Source organism: Dryobates pubescens, chromosome 31 (assembly GCF_014839835.1).
Source record: "Dryobates pubescens isolate bDryPub1 chromosome 31, bDryPub1.pri, whole genome shotgun sequence".
Classification (NCBI taxonomy): domain Eukaryota; kingdom Metazoa; phylum Chordata; class Aves; order Piciformes; family Picidae; genus Dryobates; species Dryobates pubescens.
Genome location: NC_071642.1, coordinates 2,433,500 through 2,453,504, shown reverse-complemented (window position 1 = coordinate 2,453,504; position 20,005 = coordinate 2,433,500). Strand labels below are relative to the sequence as shown.

Here is a 20,005-nt window from a genome sequence, read left to right as displayed (position 1 = left end):
GCTCAGGCACTCCTTGATAGCTGTACTTCTACCTCAGCAATGCAACACAATTTCCAGAACAGCCATCAAAGCCCCAGGAGCTCTTCTTTGAGCCCCAAGCCACTCTTCTCAGGCAGATGCAGCCAAATGCTGACTTGGATGACTCTTCCCCTCCCAACTCCCAGAGGTTCCAAGACACATCGCAAGCCACCAAGTTACAACCTTGCTGGAGATGCTGAATGGGAGCTTTCACCACGAAGCACTTCCCTCCAAAACACTTCCTACCTAACAGGGCTGCATCTTCTTCTGCAGCTTGTTTCCAGGGAGGAAAGCTTTCCCCCCAGCTCCCCCCCAGCAGCCACGCACCACCTGGGAGCATCACCTCACACCAACGTACTTCTCGCTGTTGGCCAGCCGCCGGTACTCTCCCACAGTCATGGGCTTCTTCTGGATGTTGTACTGGGTGAAGAGCCCTGACTGCCCAGTCACCACCTGCTGAATGGGGGCTGGGATCACCATGTCATCGATGTCGTCGTAGGTCTTCCGAGGCTTCCATTCTTTAGGAGGAATCACCTGGAATTGGGGGGAAAACAACAAACAATCACAGAGCTGTCAGGCTTGGAAGGGACCTCGAGGCTCAGCCAGGCCCAAGCCCCCTGCCAGGGCCAGGGACACCTCACACCACAGCAGGTTGCTCACAGCCACCTCCAGCCTGGCTGCAAACACCCCCAGGGATGAGGCTTCCACCACCTCCCTGGGCAACCTGTGCCAGGCTCTCACCACCCTCATGGGGTACAACTTCTTCCTGACATCCAATCTCAATCTCCCCATTTCCAGTTTTGCTCCATCCCCCCCAGTCCTATCACTCCCTGACACTCTCAAAAGTCCCTTCCCAGCTTTCTTGGAGCCCCCTTCAGATACTGGAAGGCCACAAGAAGGTCTCCTCAGAGCCTTCTCTTCTCCAGACTCAACAACCCCAACTCCCATAGCAGAGCAGCTCCAGCCCTCTGCTCCTCCTCGTGGCCCTTCTCTGGACACCTTCCAGCACCTCCAGACCCTTCCTGGAATAGGAATTCCAGAACTGGACACAGAGCTCCAGCTGTGGTCTCACCAGAGCGGAGCAGAGGGGGAGAATCACCTCCCTGGCCCTGCTGGCCACACTTCTCTTCATGCAGCCCAGGCTCTGGTTGGCTCTCAGGGCTGCCAGTACACACTGCTGGCTCAGGTTGAGCTTCTCATCCCCCAAGTCCCTTTCTTCAGGGGTGCTCTCAAGCCAGTCCCTGCCCAGCCTATATTGGTGTTCATGACAGGCAAAGACAACTTCCAGTGAAGAAAGATCTGGGGAAGTGGAATTCATTCCATGCTGCTGCAGGTTATCAGATAACAGCAGCCTCTCAAATAACCAGCACATATGACAAGGCACCTGCTCTGCATCTGCTGCAGTGCAGGAGTAGCTGCTGTGGTCAGAGGGCTGGCCACCTGTTCACCAGCAGTCCCAGCAGCCCTGTGTCACAGAAGATGGCCAGTGAAAAGATGGAGAGTTACACCAGAAAACTAGCTGTGTGCCAGGAGGACTGCTCCTGCCTTCCCTCCACAGCTGCACTCCTCTCTCACCTATCAAGCCACAAAGCTGCAGGAAGACTCAGCAGCTTCATCAGTGTTTAATCTCCCCAAATTCAGAAGCTTTTGCAGCATTCTACACAACCACTCCACCTTTGCAGCCCAGAAGCCAACCAAACCCTGGGCTGCACCCTCAGCAGCACGGGCAGCAGGGCAAGGGAGGGGATTCTGCCCCTCTGCTGAGACCTCCTTAGTGGGAAGGGGTAGTCATGGGAAGGGAACTCCTTAAATAGGAAGGGGCTGAGAAGAACAAAGTGTGGGGAATGTGTTCAGAACTCTTTTCTTGCTCTTGGAAGCCAGGCCAAACAAAATGAAGAAAAAAGTGTCACTCTGCATGGAAGAGCTGCCAACAATTGCAGGCTCAAGAGCAGAGCACAATCAGGAGGCCCTTCAGTAGGCATGGAGAATGGAACAAAACCCATATATATATGTATCTGAAATCTAATTTGGTGTAAGAATTAACCAACTAAATTGACAGGAACTGGAGGACAAGTTATTGACTTTCATGGCCATCATTCCCCCAGGACATGAGGAGTTTTACTTCCACCACAAGGCTCTCAGCTGCAGCTGCAATTGAGAGACACAGAAATGAACCTGAAGTGCTCAGATTTAGTCCTGCAGGTAATTTCTTTCCAACAGCTAGAACTCCCCAACAGCCTTTATTAAAATAACCTAGCCTAGCAGACTCCTGGAATGGAATTGCTTGGACACTGGAATGGGCAAGGAAACATTTCAGAGGGCTTTTATCACTCCCCAGCTCTATTCAGAGCCATCATAAAACCAGGAACTGACCTGTGTTTGAGTAGGCATGAGTTATTTCCTACCCAACAGCTTTATTTCTCTGCTGCTCTTCATTAAGCTCTGCTGAAAACCAGATGAAACAACTTCCCTGTCAGAACAAATGACCTCCCTCAGCCTGTGGAGCAACAGGAGATGACCACAAATACTCTAATCAGCCACTTCTGGGGTTTTTTCCCCCCCCCCCAACAAGTTGCATGGCAGTGTCTGCAAATTCAGAAGCCCCACTTGAAAACTTCTCATAAGGTTTCATCAGTTGCCACTGCTAGATGTGGCTAGGAAAAGAAGCAGAAGGATGTTATAGAGCTGGCTGGAGAACTGCTTCCTAAAGGTCAAAAAGGCTTTCATGTATTTTGGGAATCACACATGCATCCAGGACAAGTTTACAGGTCATGATTCCAGGCAGGGTAAAGTGGGAGCTCAGAACACAAAAAGGCCAAAAGCATAGCTGGAGACACAGACACAGAGGTGACTGAGGCTCTCTCCTCCAGCAAACCTAAGCAAACTTCAAAAGTTTGCTCAATAACCCCACACTCTGGGGGAGGTGAAAAGCTCAGGCCATGAGCCCCTGAGGCCATGGCTACCACGAGCTGTCTCCTCAGCAACAGAATCAGGAGATGGAAATACCCTTAACCCATCTCTGCAGGGGCTGGGAGTGTCCTGCTCTCCAGTCAGGCATCAGGAAAACACAGTCTTGAGGAGGGCAAATTTAGACTGGGGATTAGGAAGAAATTCTTTCCAGTGAGGGTGGGGAGGCACTGGGACAGGTTGCCCAGGGAGGCTGTGGATGCCTCCTCCCTGGAGGTGTTCAAGACCAGGTTAGATGAGGCCTCGAGAAACTTGATCTGGTGGGAGGTGTCCCTGCCCACAGCAGGGGGATTGGAACTGGATGATCTTTCAGGTCCCTTCCAACCCAAAGCATTCTCTGAATCCTGCAAATGAGCTCCTCTTTCACTCTCAGGAAAGTCCTCTAACACCTCTGCCTTTCCTCTCTCAGGCCTCCAAAGCAGAGGGCAAGCCCAGCTCCAAACCCACTCTCCGCTCGACTACGTGAACGCAAACCGCTTCTGCCTGAGCCAGCTCCACAGACACCTCCCCTGAGGCAGAGCCTGGGGAAGGAAGCCTGAGGAAGCTCTCCACTGCCCAGGTCAGGGGCACCTCACCTTGGCCAGCCCCGCTCGGTGGGCTCCCTGGGACTCCATGTAAGCAATGTACTTCCCGAAGTCCCGGAACTCCTCCAGGCTGGGGCGGAAGGTCATGATCTTGCAGCCAGGGTTCTGCGGGCTCGGCGCTTCCGACCCCATGGCTCTAGCTCGCTGACAGCACCTGAGGAGGGGAAACAACAGAGGGAGAAAGAAAGGAGAGGTGGTGGTGGGGAAACAATACTGGTTAAAAACCTTTGTGTTCTTTCTACTTGAATGAATTTCCCAGACAGGTGTGGAGCTTCTCTCATGTCTCTCTAAGGAAGCGCTTGTGCAGGCTGTCCTCTGACATGGCTATAAAGAGCTTCTGGCCAAAAAATCCACTTAAGCTATTTGTTAGCAAGGCCCTAAACAGGGTCAAGTATCAGGGAGCTCCTGATCTTAGTATCATCCAGAGATCAGATAGAGCCTAAATATAGACCACAGCCTTAGCATGGCCCCCTCCACCCCTCACATGAAGCCATGCCTCAGCAGGAGGGTGCCCGTGGACAGCAAACTTCTTGCTCCCTTCAGCATCTATCAGTGCACAGGGAGCCAGCTGTGCCATGAAGTTTCCCACCAGAATGCTTCAGCCTCTCCTGTATTTAGTTACAGAAGAGCAGCTTTGGCCAAGGGCATTAGCTACCATTTCTTGGTGTTTTCACACATCAGGCTGTATTAAAAAACCAAAATCATAAAATCATGGTTCTGAATGTAGCTCTCCAGGAGATTTATGTTCATAGACTGCTTTAGGTTGGAAGGGACCTTAAAGATCATCCAGTTCCAAACCACCTCCCACGGAGCAGGGACACATTCCACTAGACCAGGCTACTCAAAGCCTCAGCTTTATTACACTGATTGTTCCTGCAATGTACATGGACAAAATGAACTTGGACAACTCTTACAAGAAATGCAGATGCACAAGCTCAAACTATCTTTCAAAGTGAAAAGCAAAATCACTCCATTTACTTCAGAACCAGAAGTTTGGGGGGAGGGGGAGGGGGGAGCAACCAAACATTCCAGAATCGCTCAGCAAGAAATCACAACGCTTAAAAATGGACCTCTGCAATGGTATGCTGGAAACCGAAGGCAAACCAAGTTGTTTTAGCGGCATTTCGGTTGCAGACTGCTAGAAGAAAAATCAATCAATCAATCCATCCTCTCCAGGTCAGCCAAGCAGCTCCAGCCCCTTCAATGTGCTCCAGCTACCACGAGAGGGCAGCACGGCGCCGGGCAGGGAGAAGCCGCGCAGCGACTCGGCGTCAAAGGCGACTTTGAAATCGCAAGCGAAAAACGCCTTGGGATCTCAATCTGATTCTCTACCGGCCAAGAAACAACCCAGATGCTACCAGAAGTGTTCTCTGCGTCAGGAAAAGCCAAGAGAAAGCAGGGCATGCGGCTGTACCGGGGGTTTGATCGGGGAGCGCGCCACAAACCTCCCGCTTGGAGAAGCATCCAACGGCCTGGGTTGGAAGGGACCTCCGAAGGTCATCCAGGCTCACCCCCCCCTGCAGCGAGCCAGGGCATCCTCCAGCAGCTCAGGCTGCCCGGAGCACTCTTGAGCCTGACCTTCAATATCTCCAGAGGTGGGGCCTCAACCACCTCCCTGAGCAACCTGTTGCAGCGCTCCAGCAGCCTCGTGGTGCAGAGCTTGTTCCACGTCCCATCTAAATCTGCTCTGCTCTGATTTCAAACCACTGCTCCTCATCCTGTCACTGCAGGTCTTTGGAAACAGTCCCTCTGCAGCCCTCTGGTAGCCCCCTAAGGGACAGCTCCAAGGTCTCCCTGGAGCCTTCTCTTCTCCAGGGAGAACAACCTCAGCCTTCTCAGCCTGTCCCCATAGCAGAGATGTTCCAGCCCCATGATCATCTTTGTTGCCTCCTCTGGACCTGCTCCATCAGGTCCAGCTCCTTCCTGTGTTGAGGGCTCCAGAGCTGGACTCTACTCCAGGTGAGATCTCACCAGAGCAAAGAGGCAGAATAACCTCCAGCCTGGAATGTTGCATGGGACTAAAGTGCAGAACCCAGCACTTGGTCTTGTCAAATACTTCTCCTAATTCTTGCAGTCTTCAAACAAAAAGCCTCTTTAACCAATCTTCCCCATCTCTGGGGTGGCCATGCCTGAAGTGATTTCCACCTTGCCCATACAGGGGGGAAAAAAATAAAGCAAAAACTTGAAGGGTCAGCATTTTTAGACAAGAATCAAAGCTGGTCCATAGCCACAAGAACAAAGGTTTTGCAGCAACACAGAAAGAGGAAGCAGCACCTCGCATCCCAGAGACAAAGCACAGAAGCTGATAAGCTCCAGGCATCCATCTGCTGGAGCTTTCCTCCCAGCTACTGAAGGAAAACATTGTTGACTAGGAAAATCCTGGTGGAGAGGCAGAAGGTGAAGAAAAGTGAGTGTTGGAGAAGTGGGATACAACCAGAAACCATCCCCAAACTCCTGCTCCAATGCAATCTTGGTGAGAAGAGCAATCTCACTCACAAAGCAATCTCACTCACAAAGCAATCTCACTCTGCTGTTCTTAAACCAGGTCCAGAAATGCCCCCAAAGCTGACCCCAGCAGGAAGCACCATGCCAGGCTCCGCTGCAGCACTGCACACTGGGCTTGATCAGGAGTATCTGGCTCAGGGAAAGGAACTTGAATTCTGGCCTGAGAAAGATCCTTGCCAGCACCATCTGCTCCAGGGATGCCTTCCCACTATCTGCACTTTACCCACAACCAGGGGAAAAACAAACTACTCAAAGCTACATTTGATCCCATCTTTTGCTGAAGATCATCTCCAGCACTTCTGGTGTTTTTATTCAAGGAACTGGGAGCCAACAGCAAAAATCCCTGTTCCAAGAGGGCAGGAGGGCCAAACACTGCTGCATGCAAAGCTTAATCAACTAAGAGGGTCTGCATGGCTCAAGAGCAAGCCATGGTGCTCTGGAACTCTGGAGTGCAGAGACAGCAAACATTTTTCTGTGTTTAACTCCATTTCTTGACTCTAAGGAACATCTTAACTCCTATCCCAGCTACTGTTTGCTGCAAAGGATGCTCAGCTAACTAAGTTAGTTAAGGTGTTGCAAAAAGAAAAACCCCAACACACAACAGCCACAAAGCTCATGGGAGGGGAGAATCAGTTCAACTCCTTCAGCCAGAGAGGAGCCCAAAGCACCTCCTAACACCCAAGCTACAGAGACAGCTTTGGGAGAGAAGAACTTCTTTACTTTGCACACAGCAGCAGTGCTGTGCTTTGGATAAACAGTGGCAGTGTTTACTGTCACCTCCTCCCCAGCTCCTGCTGTCACTGAGGACAAGAGGCCACAGCACCAGGGCTGTGGCAGCAGCCCAGCCACGCTGCAGCTTCCTTGGGGGACTTTCAGGAGACAGCTTCCACAGAACAGTGCTGTAAGGAGCTGCCCAGCACCACCAAGGAAGACTTCACAGCTGAATCTGACTCTTCTGAGAACACTGAGAGCATTTTCCATCCACAGCTCTGCCATGCAGCAGGGTGACAGTGACAATGTGAACAAACTTCCCTCTTCACTGTTAGTACTGAAAAGGATGATTCTGCAGGAAGAATCCAAGCCCTCTGTCAGCTCTTGAGGTATGAAGGCATTTTTTCTCTGCTGGATGCATTCTGCTTCTTTGAAAGAGCAACTAACCACCTGGTTTGAAGCTGAGGGAGAGCAGGTTCAGAGTGGATCTTAGGAAGAAGTTCTTCAGTACAAGGGTAGTAAGTCTCTGGAACAGGTTGCCCAGGGAGGCTGTGGATGGCTCCTCCCTGGGGGTGTTCAAGGCCAGGTTGGCATTGAACAATGTGGATGAGGCCTTGAGCAATCAAGTCTAGTTGAGAGGCATCCTTGCCCACGGCAGGGAGGTTGGAGTAGATGATCTCTGAGGTCCCTTCCAACCTAAGCCATTCTATGATCCTCCTCTGCTTTTGAGGGAGTAAAGCTGGTGACTCTTGGTGGAAATGAAGCTGCTTTTAGGCACCAGCACTGGACCTTGGTGCTGTCCCTAAGTGCTGCCCCTGTACCCAGGCACACACCCACCCACATGAAGCAAACCAGTCCTGCTGGTTTGCTTCAAACCCTCCGTTATCAACCCAGATTTGAATAGCAAAACCAGGGCAGAACCGATGACAGAGGACTCACTTGTTTACACAGCAACACTACCAAACCATCTTTTATCTTGCTGAACACTTAAATGTGCCCTCCTGGACTATTAGTTACTTCAATAAACCAAACCTTTAGAATGCTTTAAGGGCAGCACCAAGTCTAAAGGTGAATTTCTGCCTTGCTCCAACACCAACCCCACTGTGTACAAAGCCACTTTAGAACAAAATGCTGTCTCTCCAAAGGTGCAGCACCATCAAGCTCCCCCAAGAGCTCTGGGCTGTTGGTTTTGGTTTTTTCTGCTAAAAACCTTGAAACCAAAACTCAAGGAGCTGAAGGAAAAGGCCCTTTGGGACACGTGTCTGCAGCAGCTCAGGAGAAAGTAGGCGTGCAAAATCTGGTAGACAAACCACAGCCTGCAAGCCACAGGCAGCAAGGACACCCCAAAAATCATTTTGTGAGAGGAGGACACAGCCTCTGCAGTGGCTCCACCAGATTGCACTGGGGTCGTGTTGGAAGAGGCTGAAAAGACACAAGGAGACATCCCCCCCACACCCCCCGAGCACAGCCTGCAACCTGCTGCCAACTCCGAGCAGAAAACACACGAGTTAGCTCGCCTGCACTGGTGGAGGCCACACAGGCTGGCACCAGGATCACACCCTGCTGAAGGGAAAGGAGCCACAGCCAGCAAAATCTCACAGCAGAAACAAAGCCCTGGTCACAGTGTGAAGCAAGAGGAAACTTCACAGCAGTACCAACTTGGAAAGCGACAGAGCTCCCGTCCATGGCCATTTGTTCCTCTCCCGTGCCAAATATGATTTGTGGTGCCACAGCAAGAAATGATCAGGGAGCTGACTGCTTATGTGGCTGTGCTTGAAAACAAGTCCATGCAGGGGTAGGACATGCACAGCAGCTAAGGCAAAGCCACCATCATTGCCCAGGGAGGTCGTGGATGTCCCCTCCCCGGAGGTGCTCAAGGCCAGGCTGGATGGGAGGTGTCCCTGCCCATGGCAGGGGGTTGGAACTGGATGAGCTTGAAGGTCCCTTCCAACCTAACCCATTCTGTGAATGACATGGTGGGCTGGTGGGAGGTGTCCCTGCCCATGGCAGGGGGTTGGAACTGGATGAGCTTGAAGGTCCCTTCCAACCTAACCCATTCTGTGAATGACATGGTGGGCTGGTGGGAGGTGTCCCTGCCCATGGCAGGGGGTTGGAACTGGATGAGCTTGAAGGTCCCTTCCAACCTAACCCATTCTGTGAATGACGAACCTGGAACCACAGCCTCAGCAAGTTTCAACCACCTGACACAGTCCCAGCAAAATCTGAGCAGATAAAACTTCTCCAGGAGACAGAACCACCTCTCCTCCTCCGGCACAGCCTCTCTTCCCCACACAGCAGAGGCTTTTCGGCGCCTGTTTGGCGTTTGCAGACACCTGCAAAGGGCTGGAGGGCTGCCGGTGCTCTTCACTCCGATCGCCCTTTCACTACAGAGCACTGAACTCTTAATCCAATCAATGCAGACAACAAACATCGCCGCGCCTGTACCGCCAAGGAAAACTGCTGTTAGCAGTTAAGAAAATGAACTTCCACAGCTCATTACACTACCAAAGGACAGTGAATGATACACCCTTGCAGGAAACCATCTGAGGACAAAGCACACCAAAGCAAGGCAGCAAAGTGTAATAAGTCCCAGATATTGAGAGGGGGGAGGGGGAAAAAAAGAGGAGATATAATGAGAAGCTCTAAATGAGGCACATCTAAATAGCTTAGATAATTGAAGACATAAAGAAGATGTCGTTTCCAGCATGCAGCACAAAAATCATTAATATAGAACAAATCCTTCATTTCAGGGCTGAAAACAGCAGCTCACTCTTTGGGGAGGAGATTCTGAGTGCATTCTGCTCCTGAGTGGAGGAAGCTGCTCTCAGGCAAGCATTCTACTGGGCTGATTCTTTAGAAAGATAAACAGAAAGGCCACATCTTAAAGCAAGGTTTTAAATCCTAACAACAGACTCTGAAATCCTCCCTCGCCCTCCATCCTGCTCTGTAACCCTCCGGATCTGTCAAAGCACAGCCGGGGCCTGGCAGCACCCCGCAACACAACAGGAAACGGAGCATCAATGGTGGCAAATTCTCTCATCCTCTGGCACAGAAAAAGCAGCCCAGAATCCCAGCACGGTCAGGGGTGGAAGGGACCTCTGGGGATCACCCAGTCCAGCTCCCTGCTCCAGCAGGGCAGCCCCAGCAGCTTGCCCAGCAGCACAATGGCTGCGAGGGGGCTGGAAGGTCTCCAGAGAAGGAGACTCCACAAGCTCTCTGGGCAGCCTGCTCCAGCCCTCCAGCAGCCTCACAGCAAAATTTATGCCCATTTGTAGGGAGGGGAGGCCAAGTCCTGCACTGATGGGAGAGTGGGAGGAGGCAGAGCAACCTCCCTGCCTGAAGCCACACACATGGATCTCGGAGAAGAGTCAATCAGCCAGCCAAGGGCACCACAGCACAACCTGGATCCAGGGCCTTTGGGGGAGTTTTCACTTCTCTCTGCTCTTTGCAAGAGAGGCTCTTGAGAAAATCCTGTGGGAACTGCTGCTTTAAGACCCACATCCCCAGGCTGGGACCTGGGATCCAGCCTCAGCCCCCAGCCTCAGGCCTGGCTAGGAATGGGACCAGGATTTGGCCCACAGCCTCCTGGCTGGGACTGGGACCAAGCCTCCAGACCCCAGCCTCAGGCCTGGCTGGGACTGGGATCAGGCTTTGGCCTGCAGCCTCCTGGCTGGGACTGGGACCAGCCCACAGCCTCCCAGCAAGATTAAAGCTCACCCAAGACTATTCCAAGTCCCTGGCAAACTTGAAAATAAACTTAGTTTGAAGGCAAAAAATAACCTGATCCTTCACTGAAAAAAAGAACTATGGAGTGCCACAAAACCCCACAAAAGATGAATGTTAAATGTGCCTGAATCAGCTACTTCTGACTCCCTTAGTATTTCCCCATACAGTAAGGTAAGAGTCCTGTTGATGAAAGAATTCTTTACATTTACTTGCAACTCATTATCTGGCTACCAAGTACAAATATTAATGGAAACCTCATGTGTTTATTTGAAATGGCTTTTTGGGGGTTGAATTAGGCTGGAACACAGAGGGCAGATCCCTTCCCCCCCCCCCCCATCTACTTCCTTTCTCAGTAAGCCAGCTAATTACACTGAAATTTGCATCTAGATTCTCATGGATCAGCCACTGTCAAAAAGCAGAACAAAAGCCAAACTTTAGCAAAGCATCAGGACTGTGTATAAAAGAGGGTTTGGGGAAGAGTTTATGCTGAGAGCGTAGCTGAGACAACTTCCCTCTCTTCCCCTTGATTCCCCAGAATCAGATTACAGCTTTTAGTCAAAGAGGGTACATTTTTTGGGTGGTTTTTTGGTTGGTTTTTTTCTTTACATTTTCAGTTCCCTGTGGTGTGGCTCAACCCACTTAGAAACAGCTCTAAGATCACAGCAAGAACTTCCAGCTAAGACTTTTCCCCTCAACAATTATTTACACCCTCCGCTCATTACCTTTCTAACCTCCAAACTGCTCTGAGTTTTGTATATCCTTCATAAGGTTTAAGTAAACAGAGGAAAGATCAGGGGAGGAGGAGGACAGAGAGGCAACATTCCCACACAGGCAGGAGTGGATGAAGATCTCCAGTGCTTGAGATCTGACAAGGCTTCCCCAGATCCTCCTGTGCTGTGCAATCAAGCAGCATATGTGGCTCATTAAAGTAAAATAGAAGTCTCCCCTCACAACACCCTCTGAGCTCTGAGAGTCTTACAGTTACTCAAAACCATTTGCTCACAGATAGTACTTAAAAAGCAGAAACTGTGCTTCACAAGCAATGAATCCCTAAGAAATTAAACCAGTTTATTGTGGCCTAAAGCAAGGTAGTCAACAGCCTCTGTAATGGTTATTTTGGACTAAGCTCAGAATCAGCACCCCCTGTCCCCCCTCAAATTCCCTCTCTTCATGAATGTGCAAGGTAAAATCATACTGAAGACACACAGATCAATGCAGCTGGTTCTGGATTGTCTCTGTAGAGGTAACTTGAATTTTACTACATGACACAATGGTTACCTTCACTGTCTTGCATTCTCTTCACTTATTTACTGCAAGGATATAGAAGTAGGGAAAAAAACCACCCCTGGTTCTTCAGAGCTCTGCTGTCACTCTGGATCTTGGATGCCAGGCAAACAAAACTACTCTGGGCTCTCTCTGCTAGAATATGAAGGGGGAAAATAATCTGATCCTCAACCTAAAATACTGCAAAGCTGCCAAATGAAACAACAAAAATTAACAAACTACAGCTCTTGAGCGTGCCTGAATGAACTTCTTGCTCTGACTCAGTGTTTCTGAGGCGCTTCCCATACAACAAGGTAAGAAACCTGTTCATAGGAACTTAGGAGCCCATCATGTCCAACTGCAGGACCACAGTGAAAGGATAAGCCTCCTGCCCAGAGCTGGAACAAGTGAGGTCAAAAAGTACCTCTTTTTCTCATGTATTCCTGTTCAGTCTGAGCTGGAATTCAAAGTCTTGGTGTGTGACAGTTGAACTCAGTGCAGCAGCGATGGACACCTCGAGATGCTGTAAAGAAACCTGGAGGCTATAATTCTCATCCCAAAGTGTACACATCCCAGAGCCCTTGTGTGCTGCTTTGTACCAAAAGGTAATTCCTGTATCAGATTAATGCCTTAATGAGGGCTAATTCCCTCCTGCAAACCTGCCAGCAGTGCTCTCAGGAACTTCCTCAACTCCTCCTCTGGGTTCCTTCAGAATGTTAGCTCAATTCACAACAAACCAAACAAAATTCCTGTTGCAGGAGCTTCTGAGAATTTAGCCAATGTAAAAAATCAACACCTGGCTTGTATTTATTACCTTTTTTTTTTTGCACAAGGTGCTTTAGGTCCTGCCTAGAGTGGGTGTGACACACTGACCCAGATTCCAGGCTTAAGAGCAGCTGCATTGCCAGAAAATCATCTGCTCAGGAACAGACTAAGCAGGAGGCAAAGCCAGCAGGCACAAGACAGGACCAAGAAGAATAACAGAGCTCCTGTAGCTCCAGAAGGGCACTGAGGGAATACCCATCCTTAGGTGCACCTGGAAGTAGCTCCAAATCCTCATGGACACAGAGAGAAGCAGGTTGCAACCCACAGCCTTCTGTGAGGCATTTCCCACCTCGTTTCATTTCCATGTTACACTTCTTAACCAGGGCTGCGACTCAAAAAAGGAGTGGCAATTTAAGACCTAAATTAAAGTCAAACCTGGGAGAAACCCAAGCTCCTTCCACGTCAGCTCCAAGGTAACCTTAGACAATTTTCATCTCCCACAGCTCAGTTTTATCCCATTCTTCTCTCTGCAAGCCACGGCTCCAAACGTTAACACACACATCACAGCCAGAGCTGTGCTGCTTGTTTTGCCAGCACAGAACCGAGAACAGACATGACAAACTTCTTATGAACTTCTCCTCTGCAGCAAGAAAAGCACACAACCAAACAAACCAACTCCAGAGAGGCTTCCCAAAGCCCTCCCCCACCACTCTGAGTGGGGATGGGAAATTGTAAAGGGAGATCAGAACAGGGCAGGAAATCACCGTTGCACACCATCAGCTTGCAACATGGTCTTCCCAGGCCGTATTCAGATACAATAGTCCCATCAGAGGGGTTTAGGAAACAAAAGACCAAGCCTGTATTGCCTAAGAAACTGGCAACTGTGCCTTGTTCTGCAACGGTAAAGAAGCAGCAGAGTTTTTAGGTCGCCTGTGCCATGCTGACACGGGCAGGCTCCAGTAGGACACAGCAAAACCACAGCCAAATACAACCCTGGCTCTCCCCTGTCAGCAGCCACTCACAAGCACCTACCTGGGGAACTGCTCAAGTGATCAAAAGGAATCACTGGATCCACGAAAACAGAAATGCCTTGAAGCACCACAACCCAGCCACGGCAAGAAGTGGCTGTAGCCACAAGTGGAGAGAAGATGGAGAGAACATTTGGTCCAAAAAATGAAGATGTGAAAAAGAACATAACAAATTATTAGTAAGCAGTGAGCCATTCACTAGAAAAAAACCCACTGAAAATGGGAAAAATCATCTCTTCTTTTTTTAATCCCACTATGACTTCATGAGAACAATGACAGGAGGTGAACATCACTAAACCTATGCACAGGATTCCTGCTGGAGGATTTGGCTCTGCCGGCTGCAAAGGGACAAAACCATCCCCGGCTTCTCCAGGAGGAGACAAATAATCACTCCCAACAGTGCCTCACAGGGCCCTGATGGCATCCAAATATATTAAGCAAATCCCTCACTTGCAGTGACATATTTAGCTGTCATCCATCTTTGCTGTTAGCAGATGCTCTACGGCAAGGCACGCCGCGGATGGAGCGAGCGGACAGACAGTAACAGGCGTTGCAAATCCTCTTCCAGGCACAGGGCAAGCAGAAAGAAAAGTGAGTCAGAAAGGGTGGAAAAAACATTCACCAGTCTGCAGCCCTGCTAGATTGCTTCGGTTTTAATTGAAAGGAAATAAAGCTTCTCTTTCTCACTGCAAAAAAAACCCCAAGCTTTTCATATGTATTAACTGCTGCATGGCTGTCCCAGCCTGCAGCAGGGCAGAGCTGCTGTTCCTCCTGGACGTGTGAACTTCTCTAGTCACCCAAATTAGATGATAGACTCTGAAGGCTAATTACAGCTACCTGAGTGCCAACACATTGTTTATGGTGTTCCAGCTGGGCATCCTTATAGAAAATAAGGGCCACATTACACTTGATAAATGTGCCAACAATAAAAACCCAGCCCCAGAGTGAACGTGCTCATCCAGCACGGCTGGACAAACTGGTTTCCCCAACTCACACAACCTTTCCTGAGACCTCTTCTATGGAAACAGCTCAAAGCTTTCAGAAGTTGTCTCTGCCTCGGACAAGGTAAAGCCCCAAGTGCCTGCCGATCTGTAGAGCAATCACTCTGTGCTCTCTCTCCAGCGACAGGACTGGAAACAGTTTTCATTTCGTTTTGCTCCACCAGCTCGGTTTAACAGGCTGCTAAGTGGGTTCCAATCCTGCATTTGCCCAACCACCAGCATTGTCTGGAGGAACTGGGGAGGGAGGGGGATTCTCCATCAAAATGTCTTTATTTCCCTATCAATTTCTCATCAAAAGCTTACTAAACCCCTTATGGATGGAAGGTCTAAGACAGAGAGGCCCAGAGTCAAACCCTGAACGTCACGTCTGGGTACTTTGTTCTTTCACCCATGTCTCCTAACTTCTTGTATCTGAAACCAGCCTCTTTTATACAACAAGACCACATCCAGCTGGTCCCACTGGCTCAGTTCAGAGAATTAGCTCTTTTCAAGGAGCAAAACCAAAAACAAAGGGGGGAAAAGAGGAAAAAAGAAAAGAATAATCCAGCAGTGAGTGCTGGGCAGCATTTTCCTATCAGATGTTTCTGTGAGCAAGGACTTGAGCACATCCACCTACATACACTTTGCATAGGAGGAACTCCTACCACTAATGAGAAAGAAACAGCCACTGACTCCTGGTGGCACTAGAGGAGTCACACTACCTGCCTCATCTTCTGCTTATTAGAGGGGAAACCTGAGAATTAGGAGCTTGCTGTCAGAAAGCAATTACCCCCTAGGTGCTCCAGCAGTTACTTTATGCAGCTACTGAGATCTAACTGTACAGCTCAAGCCTGGCCCTAAGAGTTCTCTTCATCGAGTGGACTTCAACAAAACAGGCAAAGGAAACAGAAGAGAGAAAAAAGGGAAAGTTTCTAAGAAGTAATTTGTTGTGTGTGAAAAGGGTAAAACCCCCCACTACCAGGCTGCTGAAGACCAGGGTTCCTTCCAATTGCTTCCTTTTGGTTAAAGGACACTTAACTGCAGAAGGATCAAACTTCATGTAACACAATAATGTGTTTGCCCTGCACCAGCACAAAGACAACTCAGTCAGACACCAAAGTTCCAACGTTCCAGGCTTTAACAGCAACACCAAACCAGGCTGTGGCCCTGAACAGCACCCATTCTCTACAGCTGCTTTTGTTCAAAGGTATAAAAACCTGAAGAACACATCTGAAAGGAAATCCAGTTTGTGGCTTTAACCATTTAAAAGCAAAAGGGTCCAAACCAGCCTTTCTGGTTCCCAGGTACCATCTTCCGAAGCAAGAACGAAAGCCAAGCACCTCCTTCAGATAAGGGGTTGGTTTCCTGAATAGTTTCCCCCTTCTACCACACACAACATCCCAAAAGGGCCTCACAGATCCTTTATTTCATCCTTTCTTTTTAAAAGGGCAAAGTGAGCAACTTCAAACCCGGGGCAAGTCACGGGGCAAACGCTTTCTGCAGACCACAACTGTTTCAGAGCCTCACTTACACCCGACAAGGTCTCTGCTCCAGCTGCTCGGCAAGAGGAAGGACCTCAGCATAGAACCAGGGGTGATTCTACTAACCTCTAGGCTTAGTAGAGATACAAAAAAAACCCCCCACAACCAGCCTAGTTTTGGCCGTAGATGTTCATCTTTTCTGGAGGAAAAAAGAAAAAACCCAAAGAGACTGGGGAAAAAAGAAAGATGTCACCAGGGGCAGGCTCTCGCCATCGCTTTTCTGCCCCCAGGCCTGTTGCACAGCGCCGTGAGACCTCCCCCCGGCAGCATCCCCGCTGCAAACCACCGAGCGGCCGCTTCCTTCTCCATCCCGCAACTAAAGCCTCGACCGCGCTGACCAACTGCCCCAGGCCGCCCACCGCCGGTACGCCCGGGCGGGGGGGGTCAGGGAACACCCGGGGCCTCCCCCACACACCCCCGCAAGAAAGCTGCGGTGACACATCGCGCTCGGCCGCGGAGCCAACCGCGGACACCGCGCCGGGGCCTGAAGCTCCAGGGGAGGATGCACGACGTGGGGACACGGGGGTGGCGGGGAAGGAAGGGGGCGACTCCCATCACGCCTCCCCGAGACAAAGCGGGTGAAGAAGCCGGGGGCGATGGGCCGCTACGGGGCTGTCCCGGTGCTCCCCGGGGTTGGGGCCCGGTGGCGGCCGAGGGCCGGGCCGTGATGAAGAGGGCCGGCCGCTGTCCGGAAGCGAGAAGAAAACCCGAGGAGACGCGCTGGAGAATGGGACTCGGGCCGGGGAAAGCCAGCGGGACAGAGCCCAGCACCCCGCGGGTGGGGAGTGGGCAGCGGCGAGCTGCGGGGGGCTCCGGAGCCGCGGTCCCGGGGGTGGAGCCGCAGGCGGCGACAGGGCCCCGCAGGGAGGGACGCAGGAAGGCAGGGAGACAGGCAACGGTCACTCCCGTACCTGGGCCCACTGGCAGTCCCCGGCGGTGGCAGTGGTGGCAGCGGCGGCCCGGAGCTGGCCGTCAGCGGAGCGCCGAGCGGCCCGGCGCGGGGGGCAGAGCGGAAGGGGGGCGTAGAGGAGAGCGCAGCACCCCGCGGCCAGCACCTGCCGCCCGCCTCCTTGTGCCGCTCGTTGGCTGGAACCGACACCACCTTCGTGCGGATTGGACGCGTCGCCGTTGAAAGGCGGCGGTTGCTGCCCATGGGGGAGCCGATGGCCGAACAACAAGCCGAGCGCGACCGCTGATTGGTGAGCTCCTGAGGGTAACCACCCGCCCAATCAGCGGGCGGGGCCGCGGGCCGCGAGCACGTCGTTCAGTCGGTCTTCACCAATAGAACCCGACGGTCGGAAGACGGCGGCTCACCCTCAGCTGCTATTGGGTGACAGGCGGGAGAAGGCGGGCTGCGATAGGCGGCGCGGGGTGTCCGTCAACGCCCCTCCGCTCTGCGCTCCGGCGGGGGCGCGAGGCGGTGAGTACGTGAGGAGCCGCACAGCAGCGCGCGGGGGGGGCTGCGGCCGCCCTGCGCCAATGGGGAGGGGAGGGGCCGGCGCCGCCCCCCGCGGCCTGCGCGCCTCGGGGCAGGGCTGGGGTCAGCGGGAGCCGGCCCCGGCCAGACCCTGCAGGGTCAGCGGGAGCCGCTACCCCTTCACCCGACCCTGCCCGACGCACAGCGCTGCACCTTGGCCGCGGGCAGCAGGGCCGCTGGCGGCACCCAGCCCCTGCGGTAACACAGAGGTGTTCGGGATGGCACAGGGACAGAGCGGGGTGCAGGGCCTGGAAGGGACCTTTAGCGGTCACCCCGTCCCACCCCGTGCAGGGTCACCCGCAGCAGCTTGCCCAGCAGCACAAGAGCCAGCTGGGGGTGGAAGCTGTCTGCTCCAGGGCTCCAGCACCCTCCCACCGAAGAAGTGTGAAGTTTCTGCTCCTGGGCTCCAGTTTGTTCCCATTGCCTCTTGCCCTGGCCCCATCTTCCTGCCCCGAGGGACCACAGCACTTACTGAGTGAAATGGACATTAAAAGATGAGATAAGGTGGTGGTAGCTTTAGGCTTCTTCTGAACCCGTGCCTGGAGCTTGAAACAACTAATACCCAGCAGGTAGTGACATCACTGAACCCACCTCTCCCCACCAATTCAGTCTTTCCAAGCAAGCAGTGGGATTTACCTCCACCTCATCCCCACTTCCCCCACGGAAGGCACAGCAGTGCTGTGCTCTTCCAGCAGCCTGGGTTGGGACAGGTGGTTGGCATCTCCTGCCAGAGGACCTGACCCACGGCTGCAGTTTCTCCTTTCTCCTGCAGAGATGCCCTAAGTCCCGATGAGTACCTTGAAACTTTCCCTATCCCAGCCCCCAGATCCACACAACAGCTCCTCTTTCCCAACTGGCTGCCAATTACAGGACCGTGGAAAGCTGCCAGGCTGCAGAACTATCAGGGGCATTTTTTAATTTGTGCTCAATTAAACTGTGCAGAGCACAGACTCTCTGCACTTGGCTGGGAAGTGAGATGGGAATTCCCAAAATAGAAGATCCTTACATTGTTAGGGGCTTTTCCCACAACATTGTTATCTTTGCTTCCTGATTCCTTATCCACAAAACATTTTACCCCCAGCACATTGGATGCTTACTCCAGAATTTCCCAGCATACAGTGGGAAAGGAAGCAGCATCCCACCCTTAAACCCTAAAGCATCTCCACTACTAAAACACACAATGCCTTCCCCTCCAAAGCCACACACCAGCTCACTTTATAGCAGTTTCCTAGCAGAGCTTTATGTTGACACCTACGAGCCCCAAAGTGTCCAATTTGCAGAGCAAAACTCTTAACTGATCATAAGCAAACACTAAAACTCCACAGCAGACTCAAACCTATGTAGGAAAACAAAGTTTGCCTTCCAAATAGTAACAAAAGCAACAGGCTGAGGAAGTCATTGCAAGAGGTTCCTTCGATTTAAACACACACACAACTTGCCAGCTTCACCCAGACACCCCCAGTTCATCACAATGCAGAATAAAGAGTGGAGAAAGACATCTTAAAGCCCTGGAACAGGCTGCCCAGAGATGTGGTTGAATCATCCCCCCTGGAGGGGTTTCAAAGCCTTGTAGCTGTGGTGCTGAGGGCCGTGGTTCTGTGGTGACCTAGGAGGGGTGGGATAAGGGTCAAGACTCAAAAGGTCTTTTCCAGCCAAAGTGATTCTGTGATTGCCAATGAAATTTAAATACCTGAAATTGGAAGTGTTTGATGTTAACAGCAACCTTCAAACCAACTCAGAGAGCAGACTGCTGCTCAGCTTCCCACCTTTATGCTTTCTTCATTTGCTCCACCTGCACTGGTGGATGCAAGCCTCCATGTTTTATTTCTCTGGTGTGCCAGGGGAGGGTTAGGTTGGGTATCAGGAAAAATGGTTTTTTTTTGCTGCAAGAGTGGTCAGGCATTGGAAGAGGCTGCCCAGGGAGCTGATGGAGTCCCCATCCCTGGAGGTGTTCAAGAAATGTGTGGCCACGGCACCTAGGCTCATGGTTTAGTGGCCATGGTGGTGTTGGGTTGCTGGTTGGACTCAAATCTCGGAAGGCTTTTCCAACCCAAAACCCTTCTGTGATCCTGGAAATGCAAACTCTTGCAGGTCAGGAAACCTGCTGGCAGATAAAACAAACTGTCACCCACTCTCATCTGAAAAGATATTTATTTTGAGAACTTCAACTTGCACATTGTACAAAAAAAACCCCAAAAGGACAAATTCAGCAAGAAACCAACCCTAGAAAACATTTTTCTTTCTCTCTTTCTTTCCCTAACATATTAACATTATAATTTTTCAAAGGGTCAGAGTTAAAACCAGCAAAAGTAGGCACCTTTGTCCCAGTCTGTCTGCAGTCAGAGGTGTGATTAGAAACAGCCTTGTCTGGTTGAGGTATCACACTGCAAGCTTTGGCAATGCCAAACCACCACCCAGTTACAAAGCCACCTGCTTCTCG

At 51.4% G+C, this 20,005-nt stretch overlaps 1 protein-coding gene across 3 annotated transcripts in view; it reads right to left on the bottom strand.

Annotated features, from left to right (window-relative positions):
• The window catches only part of KDM4B (lysine demethylase 4B), an 89,971-nt gene extending 72,818 nt beyond the window's left edge, over window positions 1-17,153 (bottom strand). For 2 of the 3 annotated variants that reach the window (XM_054175087.1, XM_054175089.1), the window contains exons 1-3: window positions 17,000-17,153; window positions 3,561-3,723; window positions 377-552 (exon numbers count right to left, since the gene is read on the bottom strand). In XM_054175087.1, the coding sequence (XP_054031062.1) occupies window positions 377-552; window positions 3,561-3,701 (317 nt within the window). In that variant the 5' untranslated portion in view covers window positions 3,702-3,723; window positions 17,000-17,153. The remainder of the gene's footprint in view (window positions 1-376; window positions 553-3,560; window positions 3,724-16,999) is intronic. The other variant, XM_054175090.1, reaches the window with a different exon arrangement.
• Between the last annotated feature and the right edge of the window lie 2,852 nt (window positions 17,154-20,005).